Consider the following 24673-nt stretch of genomic DNA (forward strand, 5'->3'; position numbering starts at 1 on the left):
AACCTCCATGAAATAAAGAGCTCATTCCAAGCAAACTCCCAGCTGACATTTGCCTCAATCACATGAAATGCCACAACCACGTTCAGCACTATCCCATTTCCTTGTTGGAAGCTGCACTGTGACTTGTACAGAGTCAAGAATTAGCCTCTCTGCACAGGGATAAAGAGCCTCCTCTTTGGAAAGAGATCTTTGGGAAAATCCAGGTGATATTCAACCATTCAATATCGGAACCACATTTAACAACCAAAAAAGAAAAGAAAAAACCCAAACAAAACACAAAACCCCCGAACAAACAAACAAAAAGAAGGGGGGAAACCTTATCACAGGATTTCCTGTTGATTACTAAAATAAATACTGTCAATGACCATCACTGCTGGATGTGAATTCACAATGTTCCCTATATCTATCAGTACATCCTTTGTACACAGCTAGGTCTAGTAGTCCTATGGTCTCCTTATTGCTGGCCAACTCATTCTTTACTTTGAACACAGAAAAATATTATTCCAATAATTGCATCAGCAAATCGGGTTCACTTGCAAACACTGACAATATGGTTTTATTTGACAAATCATTTCAATTAACACAACTGCTGGCCTGAGAACAGTACAAAGTACTATTTGTACTACAAATAACACAACTACTTGGAATAGTACAAAATGCCCAAATCCCTGACTACTGGCTTGCAATAGTCGACTTTCTGAGGAAAAATCACCTAACACACAACATAGAACCCCATGTCTTTCTCAGACACCTCCTCCTCTTTTTTTGTTCCTCCCTCCTGGCTGCAACATATCCCGTCTGTCCCGAGTACCTGATCTACACCGAAAAGAGGTACTGCCCTTGCCATTCCCTGAAACAGTGTGTGGAACTCAGGAGTCCTATATGTCACTGCCAACTTGACAATTCCATGCTCCAAGCCTGCCAGGCAGATCTCCCAATCCATGTCATGGCTCAGCACCGAAGCACCACGTAACAATCACAGAATGGCTCAGGCTGGAAGGGACCTCAGTGGGTCATCCGGTCCAACCCCTGCTCAAGCAGCCATCCTAGAGCACCTGGCATAGGACTGCACCCAAATGGTTCTTGAATATCCAGTGAGGGAGACCCCACAACCTGTCTGGAAAATCTTGTTTCTGGGCTGAACAGACCCAGCTCCCTCAGCCTGCCCTCACGAGAGAGATGCTTCAGTCCCTTAACCAACTTCACCGCTCCCTGCTGGAGCTCCATGCGCCACACGCCCTGAGGAGCCCAGACCTGGACACAGGGGCAGGATCACCTCCCTCGACCTGCAGGCAACGCTCCTCCTAACGCCCCCAGGCGAGAAGCGCAACGCCTTCTGTCCGGCCCCGCTGTCCCTCCCTCACAGGCGCTGCCAAGCTCTTCTGCCCAACAGCCGGCGGCGCTCCCGCCGGGCGCGACAGGCCGCAGCTTCTGCAAAGCCCTCCGCGGAGGCCCCGCTCGGGCCCGGCGGGAGGGCGCCCGGCGGGAGGGCGCCCGGCGGGAGGGCGCCCGGCGGGGAGGGCGCCCGGCGGGAGGGCGCCCGGCGGGGAGGGCGCCCGGCGGGAGGGCGCCCGGCGGGGAGGGCGCCCGGCGGGAGGGCGCCCGGCGGGAGGGCGCCCGGCGGGAGGGCGCCCGGCGGAGCCGCGGCTGCTCCTCGGGGCCGCTCCCGGCCGCCCCCCGCCCGCCGGGGCTCCGCGGGCCCAGGCTCGGCCCCGCCCCCGCGCGCGCTCCTCACCTGCCGCCCGCGCCCCGCGCCGCTCCCGCCCCCGCGCGCGCGTCACGTCCGCCCGGGCGGGGCGGCCCCGCGGGGCCCGGCCCGGGAGGAAGTGAGGCAGTGGTGGGACGGGCTCGGTTGTCGTGGGGTCGCCGGGTGCCGCTCCTGACCCCGCGGAGGGCGTTCCCACCGTCACACCGCCTGCCCGAGAGCGTCGTCCGAATGCTCCTCGAGCTCTGGCAGGCTGGTGCTGTGCCCACTGCCCTGGGGAGCTGTTCCAGTGCCCAGCCACCCTCTGGGGGAAAAACCTTTTCCTGATACCCAACCTCAACCTGCCCTGGCACAGCTCCAGGCCGTTCCCTCGGCTCCTGTCGCTGTCACCACGGAGAAAAGATCAGTGCGTGACCCCCTCTTCCCCTCTCAGGAAAGTTGAACATCACCATGAGGTCTCCCCTCAGTCTCCTCCGGGCTGAACACACCAAGTGAGCTCACAGGTTTCCACATCAGACCCTTCACCATCCTCTTGGCCCTCCTTTGGACACTCAAATAATTCCAGCCCGACTTCACCTGGCTGCTTTTCTTCCATGTTATCTGGTAGAGAGCATGGCAAGCAAAAAGGGGAGTCTCTGACTCACGCTCCTCTCCACTGCTCATGTTTAGAGTTGAGCAATTTATAAGCTGATTTAACAAATACAGAATTTTTAAGAACGTTGCACTAGTTTGTTATTGCGTTGCTTTCACTCTTCCCTTTGTGCACACATTCCAGCAACCAAGGTCTCCCAGCACAAACGTTCATGAAAAATGAATTGCGAGACCTCATCTGTAAACATTAAACCCATACTTTAAAGGGCTAGGTGCTGTACATGACAGAGGTATTTGAATGCTTTTCCACTTCAGGATCAGAAACAATTTCTCAAAACTTTGGTAAACAGTTGCAACTTCACACCATTTGAATAGCAAATACCAGCTTCTGGAGGCACCAGGGAACACTTGTGATTGATATGAAGCATTAAAAGCAGTGCACAGGGGAAAAAATAAGGCAAAGCTCTTCAAATCGGGAATGCACTTGAAGACATCAGCACACACTCATGCATATTAGCTCAGGGGAAAAGGGTAAATTCGTTACATAAATTACCTGTTGCAGATTGTTTGCTCAGTTCCACTTCCTTTGCAGTGGGAAGCACAGACTGAAGTGGGGCAGTGATTTTGGACCCAGTGAAGTTGCAAAGATCAGCAGTGTGAAAAACGCCAATCACTTGGTTTTCAAAATTTTAAAAGTTTAATAATAAAATGGTTATAAAAATAGTAATACAATTAGAGTAATAAAATTTAGAATTAGGACAATTAAAAGACAATAAAAAGCAAAGAATTACGGACATCCAGATGCTCTTGGACAGTAAGTCACTAGAAGCATCCCTTGTGAATAAAGGAATAACCTTAAAAGCAATAGTCTACTGCATATTCATATATCTCATACATGATGCATAAGTTCCTTGCAAATTAAGAACTTTTCTGGTTTTGGTCAACTTCTTTCCCTTAGTCCTGGTGGTTCCATAAAACCGGAGAGAAGGTGGAAGAATGTTTGTCTTTTCTGTTAAGGAGGCAGTAACTCTTTATGGGCCCCAAGTCACTGCCATCTCTGTGTGAAGAATTTTTTGATTATCTCACCTCTTGCTTGTGCTAGTAAAAACTCCTGCATCACAGAATTTCTATTTTAACATTCTGTTGTAACCTAAAACAATATTTAACACACTACTTAAGAGATTTAATACAGCATAACTTTCTAACACTACATATATAATATTCATTGTAACATTTGCAAAAAGCCAATCATAAAATATGCATTTTTCACAGTAGCCAGCAGCAGCTTCTGTGTTTTAGAGCCTGCAGGAGGTACAGTTTTTGCCTTTGTCATGTTTTAATCATGGGCCTGGTAAGACCTATAAGTATGGAAATCACAAGGGCAAAAGGCCTGAGAACTAAGGACCAAGATAGGAGCTATTGAAACTCTCCATGAGGAATGGAAAATCCTGCCAAAAATTCAAAGCAGATAAAAAATCAGATCTATCTGAGTCTGAGTAAGGATCGTGTGTGTGGGTGTCAGGACCTGTCAAAAATAAAATGGGGAAGCAGATGTAAGAAGCAACAATCCAATCTATTCTTATCCATTTTTATTTATATACTGTTGGTGGAAAACCCACCAAATGCTTTTTTCTACTTGGTGAGATCCAGTTCAAACCATTTACAAAGTTCAAGAGAAAGCAAGAGGTGATGGCAGGCTGACACAGTCCCTTCCCATGTCCCCCTCCCAGCCTGAGGAAGAGAAGGCAGCAGGTTTGCAAAATCCGTCATTAAAGGACCAAAGAGAGCTAACAGAGAGAGAGAAACTGAATACTGAATCTTAGGCTGGGTGGGCAGCACAGCAGGGCCACAGCGAGTCCTAGCTGAGAAGCAATAGCAGGGTAGCACTGGACTGGATAAAGCACTAGAAAGACCCTTGTAGTGGGTGAGAACCTGCAAATGGCTGTGAACTCCTGGGTAATGCTGTCATATATCAAACTTCTTTCCTGTGCAGACAAGATCTGCCTAACCAGGCACAAGCAGGTGTGGACAACCACACAGAAAGAGTCTGGAGGCAAATCAGGAGAGCAGCTGCTTGATTCAAGTGCAAAGGCATCAGTCTCCATCCAGCTGCATGGCTTGACTCCTTCCCAGCCAGTGGAATACTGGACACAGTTTCTTCTCTCTTGAGAAGAATGTTTACTGGATGCATTTCATAACCTTTCACTGGCTATTTTTGGTGGTCCTCAGGACAAGACCCTTTTAGTTCACCAAGGACCACTCTCAGGGGTCCAACTGGCACCTATGACCACCAAGCTCACGCTGCACAGCCTTGCATTGGCAAGTTCCAGCCAACAAAAAGTCACACACAGTAACTTTCTCCTCCAACAAAAGGAGCACTACTGTCTAGAGTCTTCTTCTGTCTGCTTTTCCATCACTACAATACTCAAGTGCTTCCACCCTCTCCAGAACTCTTTCATAAAAGCATTTTTTATCCTGTAGGCTAGACCTGTTTCAATTATCTATACGCAAACTGATCACTCATCTATTGTGTCACAGCCACAAATTTGTGAGCAGCAGCCAACCCTTTTAGATTACATGGTATTTGAAGCGATTTTCACGTTTCCGAAGCTGCATTTTCCCACCAGAATGATTCTTCTGAAGTAAAACAAAAGGGAAAACCAAAACACTCAACCTTCAAAACATTACATTAACTTGCTCTTTCTTTTGTTATCTTTTACTGAACAAAGTCACCTTGGGCAGGTAATTAGTACTTCACTTTTCTTGCTAAAAGAAGGGAAACAATAATATTTTTCCATCTTTAATATTTTTAGGATGGAAAATGTTGCTGCTTAATATTTATTATAATGTTTTATACCAAAATTTTATAACATAAAACTCAGAACCTGAAGGCAAAACGTAAAAAGCAAAGGTGAGAAGACTACAGAATGCTGCTGTGGTTGTGTTTTGAAGGTGCTGGAAATTCTTGTAGTCTGTTGAACAGCATTTGTTAAACATTCAGGCAGAACCGAGTCACTTTTGTACAAGGTCCAAACACAAATCAGCTCTTACTCCAGACATCCCTCTTGTTTTGGGGGTTTTCAGATCTGAGGGATGTTTTGCTATTGCAGTTGGATGTACGGTCCAAACTCAACCTTTAGAATTGTTTGGAGCTCAGATTTTGCTTCAGGTCTGATTAATGTTTCGCTTGTAGCGTTTCCTTAGAAGAACGGGCAGGAAGGAATTCTGTCCCTCCTTCTGTGTCTGGTGACAATTAGCACCTCGTCTGAGTGCACACTAACAATCAGTATATGCTCACAAGACGTTGAAACGAGACAAAACTAAACAGTGTTTTGTCATTTGGGAGTGAAAAGTAAAAGGCAAAGTACCTTTATTTCCCCTAGGCATATAGATGCTCTAACTATAACATGAATATCTGTATTAGCTCTGAGGTATTCTTAATGCAGCAGGATAAATAAGGGTCAAGTACAGCCCCTTTTCCTTTTGCACAAGCTTTCTTCTGACTCAGGTATCTGGAGACACTTTTTCCACACACTGTCTCACAGACACGTGGCTTTACTCTTCCCCTGGAAGTGGGGTTTGAGATAAGATGCAGTGGAATGGAACAAACTAGAGCATGAAGTTGATAGAAGTCCCATCCCTGTACCCCTTCTCAACCACTCTTGTTTCTCCTTCTCCTCAACTCCTTCTGCTTCTACACTTTCTCCACTATCATCCAAGCCTACTGCTCAGCCCTGGAGTCACAGCTTTAAACATCACTCACCAGCATCACATTACTTATTCCTTATGAGTGTCAGAGCCCTTCTGATGCCCTGTGTCTGCACAGCCCATCAGACTGTGAGCTCTGCAGGGCACAGCGTGCCACAGTTTCCCATAGGGCTCAGGCTGAAGCACTCAGGCAATGCTGGGAAACCCCCCCCAAAAAACAATAAAAACGCAACTTCTTCAGCGCACACATGAGTATAAAATGACTCTTGTATTGGCACAGGTTAAGATGGTACCTCTTTGTATGACTGCACTGAACTAGTGTCTCTGATGCATTTTGAACTGTTTGGTAAGGAAAAGTTGGATTGCAAAATTGTCTGTCTTAAGTGTCACTGGGAAGACTCTTAGCTGTGTACTTTAAAGTGCCATTCTTCACAATGCATCCACACAATTTTGCATGCTCACAGTAATAACCTTTTTTGACTTAAAAAAAAAGCACATTTCTGAAATAAAGTTATATCAGTGAAACAATGGTAAAAAAAATAGACCACAAAGAGTAGAAAGCCCCTGAAGAAAAGCACAGATGAGGACAGTGTTCCATGCACATTCTTTTACTCTCTGTCTCCTTTCCACACTTCCAGAGCACCCCCAGCCCTAAGAGTCCTGAGTGGGGCTGCCCTCACTGCCCACGTGAGATCAGTGGGAGCACAGCACAGCAGCGTGGCTGCAGGCTAATGCTTTTATTTCTGTAACATGTATTCCTAAAAGCATGGTAACGGGAGGTAGGGATCAAATTCATTCTTCTTGCATAACTGAACAGAGCATTCCCACTAGGCTGCCTGGCAAGAGATCAAACTTCCCATACCAGGCCTTTGTAAAAAAACAAATAAATGTAAGAGAGAAATATTAAGAGCAGCCATGACTAAAAGAAAAACAGCAGCTATTCTAAGGTCATCCATTTAGCCCTGCTCCCAACAGGCCCAAATTACTTGTTTACCATTAAAGTCAACACATACAAGACTCAGAGAATCTGCAGCATTCCATTACATCCTCACACTCTATAAAAACCGTGCACACAATCTTCCACTCACATTCTGTAACACCTAGCTATTTGCCATGAAATCCCAGCTGCCATTTCATATTCAAGCCAGAAGTCACCTATTCAAAGCCTCTCCCCTTTGCTGCAGCCATGAGTCCCATTGCTGGCTGCCCTTCTGTTGCCATAACCAAGTCAGGAATTGCCCCAAATTCACTAACTGCCCTCTGCCACATGAGGAGGGCATGAACCCAAGGAGGAAGCAGACAGCTACAGCTCCCAGCTAGCATGTGAGTCATTGTGAAGATCTCTCTTCTTTTGATTCTGACATCCTTTAAGTTTATTTATAACAGTGTGGGTGCTAAATATTAGATGTTGCTCCCAAAAAAATCGAAGATTGATTTTTTTTAATCATCCTGAAAGTCTCAAATAAAAATCAGCACTCTGATGAAAATTCACTTTACTCCCTCCCCAGCTCTGGACATTACTTTTTGTTTTGTTTTGTTTTGTTCTTAATTCTTCTGGACTTTTAAGAAGAAAAAAAAATAAATTCTCAAAAACATTTATTCCTTCTTATAAAAATAGCTCTTTTAAAAATTCATATTTTTAAAATCACATATATTTAAATTAAGAACTTTAACATTATTTTATCAGTTTCCAACATTAGCTTCAATGTTTTTAAATGTACATTTTAATGCTTCAATACATAAGTCATTGCTGGATACAAATTAGGGGATTTCTGAATACATTTGGAAAGGTAATAAAAAGAGAAGCATGAAAAGAGATGAAAGACCCTACATTAAAGATTAGGACTAAAAGGAACTGGAGAGAAAGATGGTCTATTAAAAGCCTACTGAATATTAGTGTGCATTAAGACATTCTGACAAATACTTGTCTGAATACTGACAGCAGGACACTCAAATCATTTTAGGACAGTCTGTTTCCAAGCAGAATAATGAGAGGTAAAAGCAAGGGGGAAAAAAAAAGAAAAAATAAGCCTTCGTTAAATAATTCATTTTCATTACTGTCACCATCAATTAGGACTCAGTCCTGCACCATTTAATTGTACTTTTGACATCGCCTCTTAAAAACATATATCACAAAATTAAATAATATGTCATTAAAAAAAATTTGTACTTAAATGAAATTTGCACTTTAATAAAAGATTGTTCCTGCAGACTTAGTTTCAAGCTGGAAACAATTTTTCATCTTTTCAAAAATAAAAACTAAGTAACAGAAATCAATATTCCCTAGGAATAAGACTCACACCTGTGAGAAGTTCATCCAAACTCTTTGCTGTCAATAGCTAGCTCGTGTTTTAGGATTTAAGGGGCTGTTCAAATTGGCTGGTTTGTGCAAATAATTGATTATTTGATTTAGCTGTTGAACCAAAAAATTAAACTCTGCTTTTTTTCCAAAGACATGCCCAAAACATTGCTTTCAGTGTATTTGGTAAATAATAAAACTTTCATAGTTTCAGGCTAAATTAGTTGCTATTTTTCTGTTGGAACCAACATTAGTTCTGTAACCTTTTTCTCCAAATATATGCAATAAAAGCAAAGGACTAGATTCATAGAACAGCCTAGGCATTACATTCAGAGATTTTTTCCCAGTTTCTACTCAAATGGAAATTTAGTGAAAATTCAAAATTCCTACCTGAAATATTTTCTTTCTGAATGAAAAGTGAAATACATGTTAAACATTTCCAATGAAACTGTTAGTTTTGTATTTCAATCTTTCAGATATTTAGTATTGCTCTTCAGTATTCACATCAAGCTTACTCTATGAGGCTATTATAATACTTCACATCAAACTTACTATATGAGGCTATTTTAATTCCTCTGTGCTGCAGGCCAAACGTCCTGGTGGTCTTTAAAATTATGCCATATTAACTGCCTTGTAATAGCTGTATGCCAAGGTGACATGTTAATTCCACAGGATTTTTCTCTAGAAACATGATTTTTTTTTTTTTTTTGCATTTGTGTTATAACATCAGATCCCTACTTAATTCTAAGACCTACAGATGTGATTTTTCTTTTCATTTACAAAGCAGTAGGATGCATATCTCCCACTTCAGCCTTTAATTCACGTGCCATTTTAGAGTGATGTAAAGAGGCCAAAATAGTAGTGTGCAACACAAAATATATTTTAACAGCATTTTCTCATTGTTTCATAATAAAACCAGTGCATTTGTTTAGTAAGTACTTCTATTAGTATTTCTATTAGTATTTCATTTTTTAAAAAAGTAGTAGAGCTAAGCATCTATAGATTACTCCAGGCTTTAATTTTTTCCTGTTCCTGGGAAAAGACAAAGGGCTTAGGAAAAAAACCTCATTGTTTTAAATCTCAAAAGTATTCAGTAAGTGCATCCCAAATTCACAAATAACTTTTCATTCTTCAGTTTGACAAATAAACAATTTATAACTACATTCATTTTATCATGGCCTTCAGTTGTAGATGAGCACATCCACTAAAATGAGCCAGGAACCCAGGGTTTTCATTAGGAAGGCATGGCCACAGCCAAGCTCCTATACTCCCAGCTCAGGCTGAGCTTCAATCAACAACAAAAGACTTGTCCTCAGAACTACACAGAATGTGAATATGACATTGAATTTCTCACTGAGTCCTGAGCATCAGGGTTGAGCCCAGAAATCCTGTAGGTTTGTGTGAGGAGGCCTGTTTGGTTTTATCCAAGTATTTTGCTGCCAAGCAGAGGTGCAGAGGTGCTGAGTTGGATTGCTGCAGACAGGCTGCATCCTGCCCTGCACAGTGAGACAGCACCCGTGTCCTCTGCCTGAAAAGCCTTGGGGCACTCCTGCCTTTGACACGGGTGCTTGTGGACGTGTCTGTGCATGGAGCAGGGACTTGACCTTTCTGGCATGCAGGGAAATAGGTAAACCCAGAGATGGACAGGACAGGGCAGTGCAACAGCAAGAATCTGGATTGTAAGGAGGAGTCTAAGGGCTCAGGACCATCACAGAACAACTGCTACAGGGGAGAAAGAATATCTGAAAGGATCCAATCATATAAACATAAGGAAGAGAAGGATTTTTGAGTGTACCTCAAAATGAGTATGTAGGACTTATCAGAAGGAAAATAAAAATATAAACCAGCTACAAGAATATCCCTTAAAATTCAAATTGGTCTAGTAGTGGTGGCACTATATCCAGAGGACAGTTGGGGCAGCACCTACCTCTTAATATGCAACTGGATTTACAGCTGAGAGGTCCTGACTATATTTTGGGCTTAATTCACAGAATCACAGAATGGCTTGGATTTATAGGACCTCTGGAGATAATTTAGCCCAAATTCCCTACTAAAGCAGGTTGCACAGGATCACATCAAGCTGGGTTTTGAATATCTCTAGACGAGACTCCACAGTCTCTCTGGACATCCTGTACCACTGCTCTGTCACTCTCAAAGTAAATAAGTTTTTCCCCATTTTCAGATAGAACTTCCTGTGTTTCTGTTCATCCCCTGTGCCTCTTATCCTGTTGCTGTGCACCTCTGAGGAGAGTGTGGCCCCATCCTCTTGACTGTATTCCTGACAGTCATGCAAATAGTGGCACAACATTCTACCTTGTCTTTTTCATTGCACAGTAGTCCATCTGGACCAGCACTAGCAATAGTTTTGCTCCTTTTCCTCTTTGGAAATACAGCCAGGACAGGCAGACTATCACATTAAGAGTTTTGTATTCTGCCTTTGAATATAGGCAACAGGACACACCATTACTTTCACAGAAGGGAAGGAAATGCAAAAAAAAATAATGCTAAGCCCAATATTGTTTCAGTCACATTTGGTATTTTACAGGCCTGATTTGTTCAGTTTGGTATAGTACTGTTTATGTCCTGAAATCTATGGTCTGAAATACAAGAATGTATATTATGGAAGAATCCCCCCTGCTGCAGAATCTCAGCCTCTCCATTTCCATTGTTGCCATTTCAGGACAACATGACAAACTAATGCCAGGTATGTATTAGGAACTAATGGTTTTATTTAGATCCTCCTGAAAATTAATTTTGGTCTTTTAAAACTGACTAGCTTCATTTCATAAGCAGAGTTAAAGAATAAATATAATATTTTTTGCATTATATCAAAACTCAGGCCATATCAATGAAGTGTTACCTGCCTCTGCAAGACTGGCAGAAGGAGATAAGTGGAAGTTGGCAGCTAATGCTTCAGCTAGACAGACTTTTGTGCTTGGCTTGAACGCACTGATTTGAAAATGAGGCCTCATGCACCTGCTTGCCTGGAGCAGCTTATAGGATTGGGGTCAGAACTGCGGCTACCAGGAAAGCCTCTTCCTCAACCCTGCCTCCAGTTTTTTCTTATCATTATCATGCTTATATCATGTTTAGCAAAACTAATGCAGCCTGATCTCTCTAAACTATGTCACATTAGTGGAAAAAAAAAAAACAATGCTTGTCTGCCCACTCCTCATTCTTTTTATTTATTATTGTTGTTACTATTGTTTTTTTTTTTTAAATTATGACTCTGTGAGAATGCCAGATTTATTTTGGCAGATATGGCTACTAATTCATATCTGCTATCACTGAGAGACATGATCTGAATTTGTGATGTCTCTGTATTTACAATCCATTTGTTATCTTAATAAATATTTGTGATTTGTTTATCTGACACAGATGACATGTTTATTATTACAAATAAGCTTCTTGGTCATGATTCACATTGGTCTGTGTTATTTTGGACTGTTTTCATTTATCTGTAGGCAGCTCATTCTGTTTTATATGTCCTGTCACAGTTGGTTGTGCTTTGCCTTTTTTGTGCTGATCTCTGTAAAAAAAAAGCCCAAAATATCACAAAAATTTAAAACCCAATGAGAATGTGTCCAAAATCATGACTCTATGACTACCATCCAGCAGTAATTTCAATGTGAAACAGAGTACAAACCTGAACAGATGGGAAGCTTTTAAACAAATCATAACAAATAGCTCTGACTCCTTTAGGATCCAGACCTATACATTCTTCAAATCTTACAGAATGGACTTCAACCCAACTTTCAAGTTTTGAGTTTTCCTTTTGACTGTACTCAGCATGTCTTTATAATGAATATTCAGCCATTCTCTTCAGCTTACTGAGAGCACTTTGTGCCTCTTTTTGCACATTTAATTTTCTTCCACAGCTTCCACACCAGTCTTGCCTGCAGACCAAACATCAGCCTTCCCCTTGCCTCAGTTCTGCCCAGCATCATGACTGACAGCCTTTGCATCCTCAGTCCCTGCATTCTGTCCCTTCCACTGGTCTCCCTGTGTGTCATGCTGCCCAATTCACATCAGTTTTTGTTCCTCATCATCCAGCCACTGTTACTACTTGTGGCTTCTTAGCCCTCCCTTCCTCTAGGGACAAGACCCTTTGTCCTTTGCCATTTCTTTGCTTCCCAAGGTGATCACTGCAGAGAGTGCTGCAGAGGGAATGAATAACTGAACTGTTATCTCTGCAATGGATGGAACAACAAAGCAGTGGTGCTGTGAGCTGTGGGGATTGTTTTCTTTATTTCATCTTTTAAAAATTACTGTAGTGTTGGTTTAGAAGATACTTCTGCTCACTATCTGAAAAGATCTGCTAGGCTGCTCTTACTTGAGAGGTGTACAAATAAGGTAGCCAGAAAATCAGTGGGGAATTTCACTCTGGACAAGGTAAATATTGTGAGTTTTCAGCTGCTTGCATTATCACCAAATTGGCTTCAACCATTGCTAAAATCTCATCAGTTTTGGAGAAATTCACAAGACTGAATGGCTTGCACCTTACGTTAAGCTAATGCATGCAACACAAAAGCTAGACTTGTGATCTGCCACCATTTGACCTATCTCCTGCTCTTTATGGGTCTCCCAAAACAGAGGGTTCTTTTGTGTCCTTTGCAAGAGGCAGAGGTTCTGCCCTGTGGAGTCAGTTGCAGCTGTGTGGATGGTGGTGGATGTCTGAAACAATTCTGCAGTGTTCCTCAAAGAAAAGTCTGGAGCAAGTTCTTTCAGTTTTGAGTTTTGTCAGTTCATATGCTCCTTGAAATTCTTTCAGACACCAAAATAGAACACAGAAATACTTGTCACCAGACAGCATGTCTGAGCAGAAAGGATCCTGTCTACAAGCAGATTGGAAGACAAAAGCTGACCTGAGCAAAAGCCTGACCCCATAAATAATGAGCAACAAGAGGCAGGAGCACATCTCAGCAGCGACCTCTTCAGCAAACATTTGGGCTGCCTCTAGTTAGACCATGCTCCATAGCAGGAAGTCTGAAAGATTACCTCAAAAGCCAAAAAACCCCAAAGACTCAAGGTTTTAGAAAACTGCATAATTTAAAGAGATCATTCAATTTATCTTGCTAAAAATAATATCATCAGGTGATTTGATCAGTCACCTTCAAGGAGAGAAAAAACTTTAGGACTAAGGAGCTCTTTACCCTCACAGAGAATGGCATAATTACTCTTGTCTGGAAAATAACAAGAATAACTTAATATAAGAAAAGTATTCCAAGTTGTCAACTATGACAGAGATTAACTACAGTGACAAAATATCATGGAATGAGACAAATTCTCTACCTTTTACTATCTTTCTAGTAGTACCAGAAGCATTTCTGGAGATATATTTTTCTTAAACTCATATTCCAAGCTGCATGAGATTATACAGTATGTAGTACATCAGGCCAGATGCTTTATTGATTTGTCCTGGCCTTAATTTCCCTGAGAAGTCAGCATCTGCTTACCCCTGTTATGAAACCTGAGCACAGACAAACAAACCACACTGTCAAGGTGAAACAGGACTGCACTGAGGGTCTGTAACCAGAAAAGGTTCTTTCTGCTTCAGATGAGGATTGAGTAAAGGCAGGAAGAGTCCTCTGGTATCTTCTTCTTTAGTCCTGCAGCTAAAAGCCAGGTGTTATGGTCTGCACTTACCTTCTTTAAGCTGAATTCTGCAACAATGTGAATTTTCTTGTGTTGAGGCTGTTGAATTGTTAACTCATACTGATAGCACAAAATTAGAAGCAAAGGGAAAATGTCTTCTATATACCAAACACCGAGAGTTGAAATGTGGTAGGGACAAATGCTGCTTCTTCTGTCAAATTTTTTTCTCTCTTCAGTTAAGAGCTAAGCTGATATAAATATTCTAAACAGCTGCTCATTAGAAAAATGCTGTATTGTAGCCTGAGCTGAAATGCATCCTGTTCATGAATGTTTTTTGTTCTCTTGACAGTATTTGATTTCTACCATTACAGAAAAAACTTCTAATAGAAGTATGAATTACACTTACCAGTATTCAATTTCTTTTTTTTTTCATCTTTTTTTTTTCACTGTGTATCTTAAGCAAGGTCAGATCACATGAACTTGTCTCCTCTGATATTTGGAGGAGCCAGTCAGATAATATTGGGAGAATCAAGCTCATATTCAGGGTTGGTTTTTTTTTTCATTTTACTGCAGTATTTACAAAAGACTGAACAATTGTCAGCTCAAACAAAAACCTGACTGACTGAAGAAAATGTCTCTGTGTAGCTTTTGCTCTCTAGAATTAATCAATTAAGTGATCAAAGCTTAATTTCATGAAAAATGTAGAAAATAATATAACATTTAGCAACTGAAAAGGGGAAGCGCTGTATGAAGAGAGACCTCGATTCCTTTTATTTTGCAGTAAATAACAGAGGGCTGCAGTAGCACAGTTCAAATATAGTCAAGATTTTAAAATGTGTCAAAACCACACATCTCAACTAAGCTTACAATCCAGAACTTGTACTTTCTCCTGATGAGCAGCTGTTTTAAATACTTATATTGCACTTTAGCTGTAATCAACTGAGGAGGAAAAAAACCCAACCAAAACTGAAAGAAACGGAAGTATTTGCCCTTACTACCTCTCAGCTCTTTATGTTTAATTTATAAATTGGATGCTTCCCACTGCTTCTGGTTTTATGGTATCAATATGAATTAACAATTCCACAGCCACAACACAAGACAGACAGAGATTTCACCTTGTTGCAGATGTCAGGACTGCAGACCACAACACTTACTTGGCTTTAGGTGCTGGACTAGAGGGTGCCAGAGAACCACTGCCACCTTTACTCAGTGTTCACTGGAAGCAGAGGAAACACGACTGTTGATTCCAAAGTTTTCTAATTACAGGCACTGAGCAGTGTCCTGTGTGATTGTGGGCAACACGCTTCCCTTGTGTTAGCTTCATTTTATCCATCTGTTTAACGGGTGTCAGCAGATAGAGACTTGGCTTGGACTCAGGATGGTGAAACATCTCATTGATCTGAATAGCTCTGGATGCAGCCTCAAGTGAAAGAAGCCTGTGTGAAAGAAGCATTCAGGAGAAGCAGTTTTATTTTCCTCTGCCATAAATTATGCATGAGAACATTATTATTGTCTTGATTCTATCCTCTATTTTGAAATTATTAATCTAATTCCTGCAGAATTCTTTTTGGTCTGCAGGCTGCTTGCAAGCAGTTGTGAAAATCTTTACTTGAGCAGCTGCTAACTTCCAAGTGAGACTGAAAATGCCCCCGTCTTCCCCCAGAAATCGGAATGAAAGATGGAAATACAGGACCATGATTCTTGCATCTCTTACCTCCCATCTTTTACTCTAGTTCTGTAGGGTTTTATATGGTTTGTGCTATGCTTCCTTGTATGTTCTCCTTAAGAACTTAGATCTGGTGAGAAATACCAGCTGTGGGGATTTCGCTTGCCTTTTTGACAGGAAGAAGGGGAGAAAATATTAGCTTAATTAAGGTGAGTTGGCCAACATTAAATGTGCCTTTCCTTAAGTATCAAGAACTTGATCTTAAACACCAATAATCTTTGTTGTATTCTGTGTCCTTGTACACACCTTCCTAAATTCTCTTTCTTCTCAAACAAAGACAGTAGAAATGCAGGTCTTAATAGAAGTATAAAAACCTTATCATAAGCTTATGATAATAAGTCCACAGAATCATAGCTGGGAACCTAAGCTCTATATCCTGCTTCTCCAACTGGAAGCGCTTTGGATACTGAATTACCAGGGGTAAGTTGTTACCTTGCAAGGCTAAGGCATGGAAGGTGGTGGAAATTGGGATCAAATGCAAGAAATGAGGAAAAGACTACCTGGGTTTGCTGTGATGACCTCCTGTCCAAGAGGAGATAAGAGTGTAACTGAGAAGGGAATGCCTCAAACAGAATTTCAAATGGAAAAACACAGGAAGTCTCTGTCAAAAAGGCTGGACTGATTTGTTCGCATCAAGTTTCAGTGAGGTGTTGAAAATTAAAGTGAGATTAGGACCTCTCAGAAAATGTTACAAGAACATTCTGCAGTGAAAAATTTTCTGCAGTTGAAACACTGCATGTATCATGTATGCTTATTAGTATACCTTTATTTATGGATTAATTTTACTCTGAGTTAAACAGCTAAAGACATATAAAATTAAATCATGTCATATTAGACCTTTCCATTAAATCCTGGGGCTTGACTCATTTGCAATTTATAATGCATGCTTATTTTAATTACTAATGCTGCACTTTATTTGTAATTGTCTGTGCAATGCCCAAGCACCTTGCTTGCTAAGTGGATAAGGAAGCTACTTTATTCCATAAGAACATAATTAATCCATTATTATTAATGATTATTTTTTCTGGAATGGAGTGAAAATAATCAGCACTTTGAAAAATACAATACCAAGGAATTATCTACGGCAGAAGAATTTTAACAGAACTCAGGCTTTCCTTATCTTCGCCATTGCTTCCTTCCAGATAATATCTCTCCTAAGAGAGAAGCAGCAACATTTAATGACCTGAAGTTTGTGCTAAATGCCAAAGATGTTTGAAATCAGAGATCTGTTGCATTGTGTGTGTGTGGTGTCATCATATGTTTCTCCCCCCTTGTCCCTCCTGCCGCATCCTCTCTCCCAGATTCCTGCATGGCCTTGGACAAATAATTTAACCACTCTGTGTCTGCATTTCCCTTTTTTTCTGATGGCTACAATCCCACCATTCACCTTCTACAGAACACTACTTCACCAGTGTGCAGAGCTTTGCAAATTATGTATGCTAGGTATTGTGGCTGGATAAAAGAGAAGGCGTTTTCCAGCTATGGAGGATCTTTCTCACAGAGAGAAAGAAGACATTCAGTTTCTGGTGATGTGCCTGCAGATTCCTCCTGGATGAATACTCCATCTTTACTAAATTTTCTTATTACAGAGGATTATGTAACTCTATTTACTCTTGAAGTTTTGTAAGGAAATCCTTGCCTAGTCCTCCCTCACATTAGGCACAAAAGCATTCTGCTACGTTTCCTTTGGCACATGTTCTCTTTAGAAACCTGGAAGATCGGGGCTGGTTGTAAACTTTTTGTCCACCATTTACGACACCTGCACAGAAAACAGGTTTGTTTCTTGTTCTCCTACTGCTTGGTTTTACCTTTCCAACACATGGTCATAGGTCTCTGTTTAATTTATGACAAAGATTTATTAGTACAAATTAGGCTAATAAGGCTGGTCAAGCAAACTGAAGGTGCAGAAGCAGGGAGTGAATATATCAGGTTTGCTCTGTGCAGTAAAAGTCACATCTTCTGACAGGCATTGAAGTACCATGACACAAGACTTCCAAGCTGTTTTGCCCCAGCCTCAACCATCAAACAAGATTATTTTTTCTTTTTCATTAATATTTTCTTAATAATCCATGCCACATGACTGACTTTACCTAGATAGGCCAGTGTGATGTCTATGACCCTTATTTCTTCATCCCTTTTATCCAGCTGAGCTGCAAAGGAACATGATATCTACTGCAAAACCAGAACTCTGCACAGGGCTTGCCTTAAGATTTAAAACAGCCTCCTCTGTTCTACCAAACAAGCAATCTGTGCCTGAAATCTCTCCTACCAATACTGTGTGTGTGTGTGTGTGTGTGTGTGTGTGTGTGTGTGTGCGTGCACGTACATGTATGAGTGTGCACATAGCCACCCCTGTTTGTATCCCAGAATCTACCAATGCCTAAAGCCTGTTATTTCCACTGCTGTCCCTGGACTCTGTTCCTGTCAGGCAAGACAGAAATACTGCTGTTCAGTAGTGCCTTTGAAAGCACACAGCATGCCAGCACAATTTCTCAAATGATCACTTCCACTCTTCCCCAAATATAGCTTAGGTGTTTTCACCTCCTGTTTTCCTGTGTGTGCCTTTTTTCATTTATTCCCCTATAACCACCCCTCCCCTTGCTAAACAATACCAGTTTCCTCTCATAAAACATCAACAACACACTAGGCAATGAGATGGAGGAACATTTCCCATACAATTTTCCAATAAAATCATAACTGTGTCAGATTTGAATGCTCATATCCTTAGAGTTCACTCTGGGGTGTTCCCCCAACATACAGGAGAAATGTGGCAATGTTGGATGATACTCCAAATCCACCTCTAAGTGCTTGCAAGAGAACTGTGAATAGCAGTTCTGGTTTAGGAGAAGTCTGTGAACAGTTTCTAATCCTGGTGATTCTGTTTGCATCAGTTTACATTCCTAAGGCTATCTGTGAACAGAAGAGACTGGAAATACACCTTTCAGTTCATCTGAAACAGATTCTCTTTCACATTTCTTCTTTCCTTGCTTCATTAGATCCCTGCTACAGAGGAGGTCTTACTGATCTGAAAAGGCAAAATAAGAGTAGCTATACTACTTGTAGAGTATTTGTACTGTGAGTCAAATCTACTGGCATGCTTGTCTAAAACCTGACTGTTCTTGATGCCTCCTGGATCTTCTGCACGCACAATGATTGGATAGGATTTTACCCATCACAGAAGTAACTTCAAGGATCTACACAGAAATTACTGAAAGTAATTTTATTACCCTTAACCAGGTTATTGATTGATGAATGTAATAGAAAGCACAGTCTCTCAAACTCAAGGCTGCAGGTTGGCAAATACTTATGGGTGTGGATAAAGAAGGGCAGGAGAAGGTATTTCTTGAGAAATTAAGAAAAGTTGCATGGAGTCTAATAGCAATGGCCCTGCCCTACAGCTCTCACATCTACAGCAGCTACACCCCTAGCAAAACTCTGCAATAAGCCCTAGCTTTCTTCCACAGAACCTAAGGGACACAAAAAATTCCAAGCAAGTTCTTTAACATCAATTTTCCTCAGAACTCTCTCTGCTTCTGAGAGATTTAACCCAGCATTCAGGTTACACGAAGGACATTGAGGTGCTGGAGCAAGTCCAGAGAAGGGCAATGAAGCTGGTGAAGGGTCTGGAACTGAAGTCATGTGAGGAGTGTCTGAGGGAGATGGGGTGTTTAGCCTGGAGAGGAGGAGGCTCAGGGGAGACCTCATCACTCCCTAAAGCCCCCTGAAAGAAGGCTGTAGTGTGATGGGGATCAGGCTCTTCTCCCAGGAAACCAGTGACACGGCAAGGGGAAATGACCTCAAGTTGCTCCGGGGAGGTTGAGGTTGGATATTACAAAAAAATTTCTTCATTACAAGAGTAGTTAAGCATTGGCACAAGCTGCCCAGGGACGTTTGGAGGTCCCAAATACAAGCAGACATGGCTCTAAGTGCAATGGTTTTAGGGGGCATGGTGCTTTGCAGTCAAAGGCTGGACATCACGATCTTGGAGAGCATTTCCAACCTTAATGATCCTGCTTCTAATCAGGTGGGCTAAAAACAGGGACGTTATCAAACACGGCAGCCAAAACTCGACACAATTACTTAGGTCACGTCGGGAAAAAAAAAACCCAAAAGAAATCACCAAGCCGCCCCGGACAACGAAAGCACAGCAACGCCAGAGAGGGAGAAGGAGCAGACCGGGTTCTGGAGGGGCTGCGAAGGGCTCGCCCCGGCAGCGCAGCCAGGCGGCACCGGCAGCCGGGCGGGCAGGGGGCGGCGGCGGGAGCGCTGCCGAGGGACCGGCGGGACGGGACCCGGCACGGACAGGCCCGGCTCCCGGCACTCGGGGGCTCCGGGCACACGGCGGGCCCTGCCCCCGGCACACGGCGGCTGCCGGCACACGCACCGCCCCGCCTGCCGCCCGGTGCCTCCCGCGCGTGCGCGGCCCCTCCCGCCGCTCCCGCTCCTGCCCGTCCGCGGGAGCGCGCGGCCGCCGGCGGCGCGGGGGCGCGTGCCCGTGCCAGGCGCGCTCCCGCAACCCGCGCCGCTGTGGCCGGAGCGCCGGCGGGCGGGCGGGCGGCGGGGCCCGCGCCGGCGGCCGGGGTATGGAGAGCCTGCTGGAGAACCCGGTGCGCGCCGTGCTCTACCTGAAGGAGCTCACCGCCATCGTGCAGAACCAGCAGAGCCTCATCCATACCCAGCGCCAGCGCATCGACGAGCTGGAGCGGCGGCTGGACGAGCTGAGCACCGAGAACCGCAGCCTCCGCGGGCAGCAGCAGCAGCAGCAGCCGGCCCCCGCCGAGCCGCCGGCGGCCCCCTCCGAGCCGCCCCAGGGTCCGCCGCCCGAGCAGCCCCCGCCGCCGCCGGGCCAGTGCGACCCGCTTCAGCACCACCAACAGCTCCCGGCGCAGCCGCCGCCGCCCGCGGGCAAAGCGGCAGCGGCGGGGCCCGGCGGGCGCGCCGGCCACCAGCACCCCGCGGCGCAGCCCCACCAGCACCCCGCCGAGAAGGACGGCAGGGACAAGGGCTGCTGTGCCGCGCTGCTCCAGCACAAGACCCCCCAGGCCATCGGCAAAGGCGTCCTGAGCCGGAGAGCGGAGTAAGTGCGAAGGGGAGAGGGAGCGGGCAGGGGTGGCGGCTCTCTCCGGGCCCGCATCCAGCCGGGAACTGGGTTCTACCCCCCTGCAGCCTCGCAAGGAGGGAGAGGCAGTGTGTGGGTGGGTGGGGAATCCCTCCCTCGGTGCGTTCTCGTGGAGAGAAGGCAGAGCGCAAAGAGGAGCCAGGATGCTGCTTCCAAGACGCATCAGCCTCCCGGTTGACTGCGCTCATTCCTCGGGAGAAGTGTCTGTGGCCCGTTTGGAGCCCTTCGGGCAGCTCACCCGCGCTGCTCACACACGGCATCGTGCCCTCCTTGTCTGTCAGAAATAAATAAGTCCGTGATCGACGATGAGTGCGGTTTAGCCAGGCGCAGAGAAGCCTCGTAAAGCACAGCAGCGTTGTGGTCCCTTCTGCTTGCCTTAAGTTGCTGGTATCTGTCTAGAAAACCCCATCCTCCCTGGAGTGAGCTGGGGTTTTCCTGCCCTCACTGATGTAAGGGGTGCATTATTGCACGTGATGTATACAGATGCTGTACTTAGGTTTGACATTTATAGTTCTTATCGGCCTTGCACGTGGGGTTTTTTTTTTTTTTGTGGTTTATTTTTTAAGTTCTTTTTTTTGTGTGTGTTTTTTTTTGTTGTTGTTGTTATTGGGTTTTGGTTTTTTTTTTTTTTTTTCGTGTATGGCATCTGACACCAATCCAGCTCTCCAAAAGGACAAAGAATTTTTTGCTGTTCTCTTGTCTTCAGTGAAGAAAGCTTGACTACTAGTACTGGATACTGAAATGTATTGTGTGTGCATGAATGTATAGTAAACAAGAATGAGCATTCCAGCACTATAGGTGGAAAGGGCTACTACTGAAGAGCAACATTCTCCTGGATTATGTATTCAGTATATGCCATCAGTTCACCAGCTGGTAATTACAGCTGCAGTCAGTATTGTGATTTCCTTTGTTTAGGCACTTGGAAAACAGGGGAATGTTTTCTGGTTAACAGCCAGAGTTAGTAAAGTTAGAAGGAGAAGGAGCATACTTTCTGCTGTGGCTTCTTTTAGAGAAGAAAGAAACTAACATAAGTAGTAAAACTAGATCAAAGTCTTTCCTAGAATCGTCTCTATTGTCTTTGTTATCATGATGTCAAAACAATTGAAGTGCATAACACACAAGTACATATGAAGTACACAAATGAAGTACACAAGCCTAAAACGTCTTCCTTTTCTCTTTCGACAATTTAAATAAAGGGACTCTTCTCTCTCATGTTCGTTTTGAATACACAAGCAGAACTACAGCGTGGAGCTGGATTTTCCATAGCAGAGTTACACCATAACACCTTCTTATCACGTATTATGTGATTCTATGAAAATCAGTGAAGATATTGCTAATGAAAGAAATGCTATTAAAGGAATAGGTACGGTCAAGGCATGTTTGAATCCCAAAAAGCATATGCTTGCTTCTAAAATACTGCACCGTAGGACTCAATTTTTCAATCACAACTTAGAGGAAGTGAGTGGGCTCCTCAGAGTATTAATGCAGGTAGTAAGCCTTTGCAGGATCTGGCTCTTATTCATCATGAAATAGCTGAAGTTTAAAAAAAGAAGTGAGGCCAGATTCTGAACTCGTGCCAGCTGGTGTAAATCCAGAATAGCATGGTTTGAATCCCTCCAGTCAAACCACTAAGAAACCCAAATAAAAATGCATAATCAACCTCATTGTTTTTAAAGGAGTGACTCCCTGCAGTGAAGGCTCTGTAAGAAACATCATCTCAGCAAGGGCTTTCCTTGCTTCTGCACAGAGTTTCTAACATACGTCATTACACTGACTGAAGAATCAATTTCTCTGCATAAGACTAAATACTTTCTCCTTATCTGAGCTCTTTTTGCAGTGGGGTTTGACTGGGGGAAGAATCATAGGGCTTTTTTCTTCATGCCAAAAAGCACAAAGAGAAGTGCATTAAGAACAAAACTGATTGCTGATATATCATATGATGATCTTTCTGTTTCAGATAGATAGATAGAAGGTTGGATGGAGCCTTTTTTGTGGAAAGTCAGGGCTGCTGCTGGGGATAACAGAGCAATCCCTGCAGCGTTCTTTGCTCAGGAAGATTAAAATAGACTGCTTCTGTTTCCTTCTACAGCTTAGGCAACCCAAAACCTTTGTATAGAAAAGGAAATATGAGAGATGCCAGTCTACATTTCTCATTTCTGCAGGTTCTTTTTTTCCCCCCACTGATTGTGTATACTGAGTTCCATACTCTCCCATCTCTGACTGTTAGAGGGAAATCAAGGAGACTGCAAAATCTAACTTAAAGCCAGCTTGGATGGAAGGTGATGAGTCTTTCACCACCAATTGACAGGATGCCCAATATACCTTATGATTCAGCTCTCTAACCAGTGAATTGTATTTTTGCTTTTGTGCACAGCAGGGGACCTATATGTTAATACCTGAACAGACCAGGTATCTGCTCTCTCTTCCTTCTTCCCCTCCATGTCCAAACATGGTTTTCCCTGTTATAAACTCTGAAATTAAATGTCATCTGATTTTTTTCTTAGCCAAGAATAGAGATCTGACTGCTCACTACAGAAAATGGCCACTCTAAGTAGAACAAAAAGGATATTTAACATGTTGCGATACAGTGGCTAAAAGCAGGGGTTACAGCAGCACCCAGGCAGCACTGTCGTCTCTGCCCAAGCATGGAATTTCCTCTGCCTTCACAAAACAGGAGGTTCTGGCAATGTCTTTAAGTGTGGATGTGTGCTGGTCCTTCTCACCTCAGACACAGCCCTTGAATTTTGCTCATTTTGAGTCAGGTTTGAGTTTTTTTGCAGCCCAGCTTACCTCAGGTTCTGGATAGAAGTGTAGAAGTGAAGACCTGAGCTTTTCAGGTCAGCTAGAACAGTCTTCTGCAAGAGATGTTTTCTGCAAAAGAAGCATCTTTCTTATTTTAAAGAAAACTTCAGCCTTATTTTTGCTGTTATTTTTTGTAAAAATGGACAACTTTTCTTTCTTTAAAGCTTAAAAAAAAAAAGAAACCCAACCCAAACCCAAACCAAACCAAGATTATCTCTGGAAATGGAAGAATTGCAGACCTATGCAGAGATCCCTAATTATTGCTGAATTTCTTTGTGTGGGAAAGGTTGTACTCAGCTTACCTATGAAAAGAGGGGAGGAAAAGGAGAAAGATTTTTGCAGAGATTTTCAGCAAGAATTAGGCTGATTATTATTCCATGGCATCTGTCTCTTTCTACCTTAGGAGGCTATTGCATAAGCACCTCACAGTTTTAAAAACAAAAAAATAAGGTCATTCGTCATGGAATGTTTTACTTCAAAAACACAGGTTGCTAAATTAGCATAGCTCAGATCACCCTTACTAGGCAGCCTCTTGTCTTTAGGGACCATCCCATAAATTTTTCATCCCTTCTTTATCAGAATACAACCTTCTTAGCCAATCCCCAGTACCCTTCACTGAGTATCAGGGAAATGCCACAGGGTTGAATTTAGCAGATTAAGTCTAAATGACCCAAATTCTGCTGTTTTTTATCAGAGAAACTCTCAGTAGGAGCTGTCTATGGAAGGACTTCTGTTCTGAGCCCAGGCATTAGAAAACTCACTCTGATAAATACAATTAGAATAATAGCTAATAATCTGTTATAGTTCCTTCCATCAAAAGACATGGCTGCAATTCACAAACATTCTGTATTAAAGTGGCATTAAAGTCTTCTTTTAACCATGTCATCAACAGTGAAAAGAAGACATAGAAACAGTCTTTGTCTAGCATGGCATAATGGATCTAAGTATTGTCTTTAAATTATTAGCCTGTGTTTGGTCTACAAGATAACTCCTCATGCCAAACAAAGTCCATGAACTCTTAGAAGAATTTTTCTACAGTCACATTTTCCCAGAGGTCTTAAAGCTCATTTTGGATTTGCAGTAGACTGAAATTTATATTATTTTATTTTGTACTGAATTAGGATAAAA

General features: G+C 43.0%; 2 protein-coding genes across 10 annotated transcripts in view; one reads left to right on the forward strand and one right to left on the reverse strand.

Moving 5' to 3' along the window:
* The window catches only part of WASHC1 (WASH complex subunit 1), a 37985-nt gene extending 36102 nt beyond the window's left edge, over nucleotides 1–1883 (reverse strand). The window contains exon 1 of one of the 6 annotated variants that reach the window (XM_021535084.3): nucleotides 1736–1883. The gene's annotated coding sequence lies outside the window, so the exon portion shown is untranslated. Of the gene's footprint in view, nucleotides 1–1254; nucleotides 1470–1735 lie in introns of those variants that run through there. The other 5 variants (XM_085569510.1, XM_085569508.1, XM_021535085.4 and 2 more) reach the window with 5 other exon arrangements.
* An 18257-nt stretch (nucleotides 1884–20140) lies between these two features.
* The window catches only part of IQSEC3 (IQ motif and Sec7 domain ArfGEF 3), a 103412-nt gene continuing 98879 nt past the window's right edge, over nucleotides 20141–24673 (forward strand). For all 4 annotated transcript variants that reach the window (XM_021535074.3, XM_021535077.4, XM_021535076.3 and 1 more), the window contains exon 1: nucleotides 20141–20701. In XM_021535074.3, the coding sequence (XP_021390749.1) occupies nucleotides 20208–20701 (494 nt within the window). In that variant the 5' untranslated portion in view covers nucleotides 20141–20207. The remainder of the gene's footprint in view (nucleotides 20702–24673) is intronic.

This window comes from Lonchura striata, chromosome 1A (assembly GCF_050655825.1).
Source record: "Lonchura striata isolate lonStrDom1 chromosome 1A, ASM5065582v1, whole genome shotgun sequence".
Classification (NCBI taxonomy): Eukaryota; Metazoa; Chordata; class Aves; order Passeriformes; family Estrildidae; genus Lonchura; species Lonchura striata.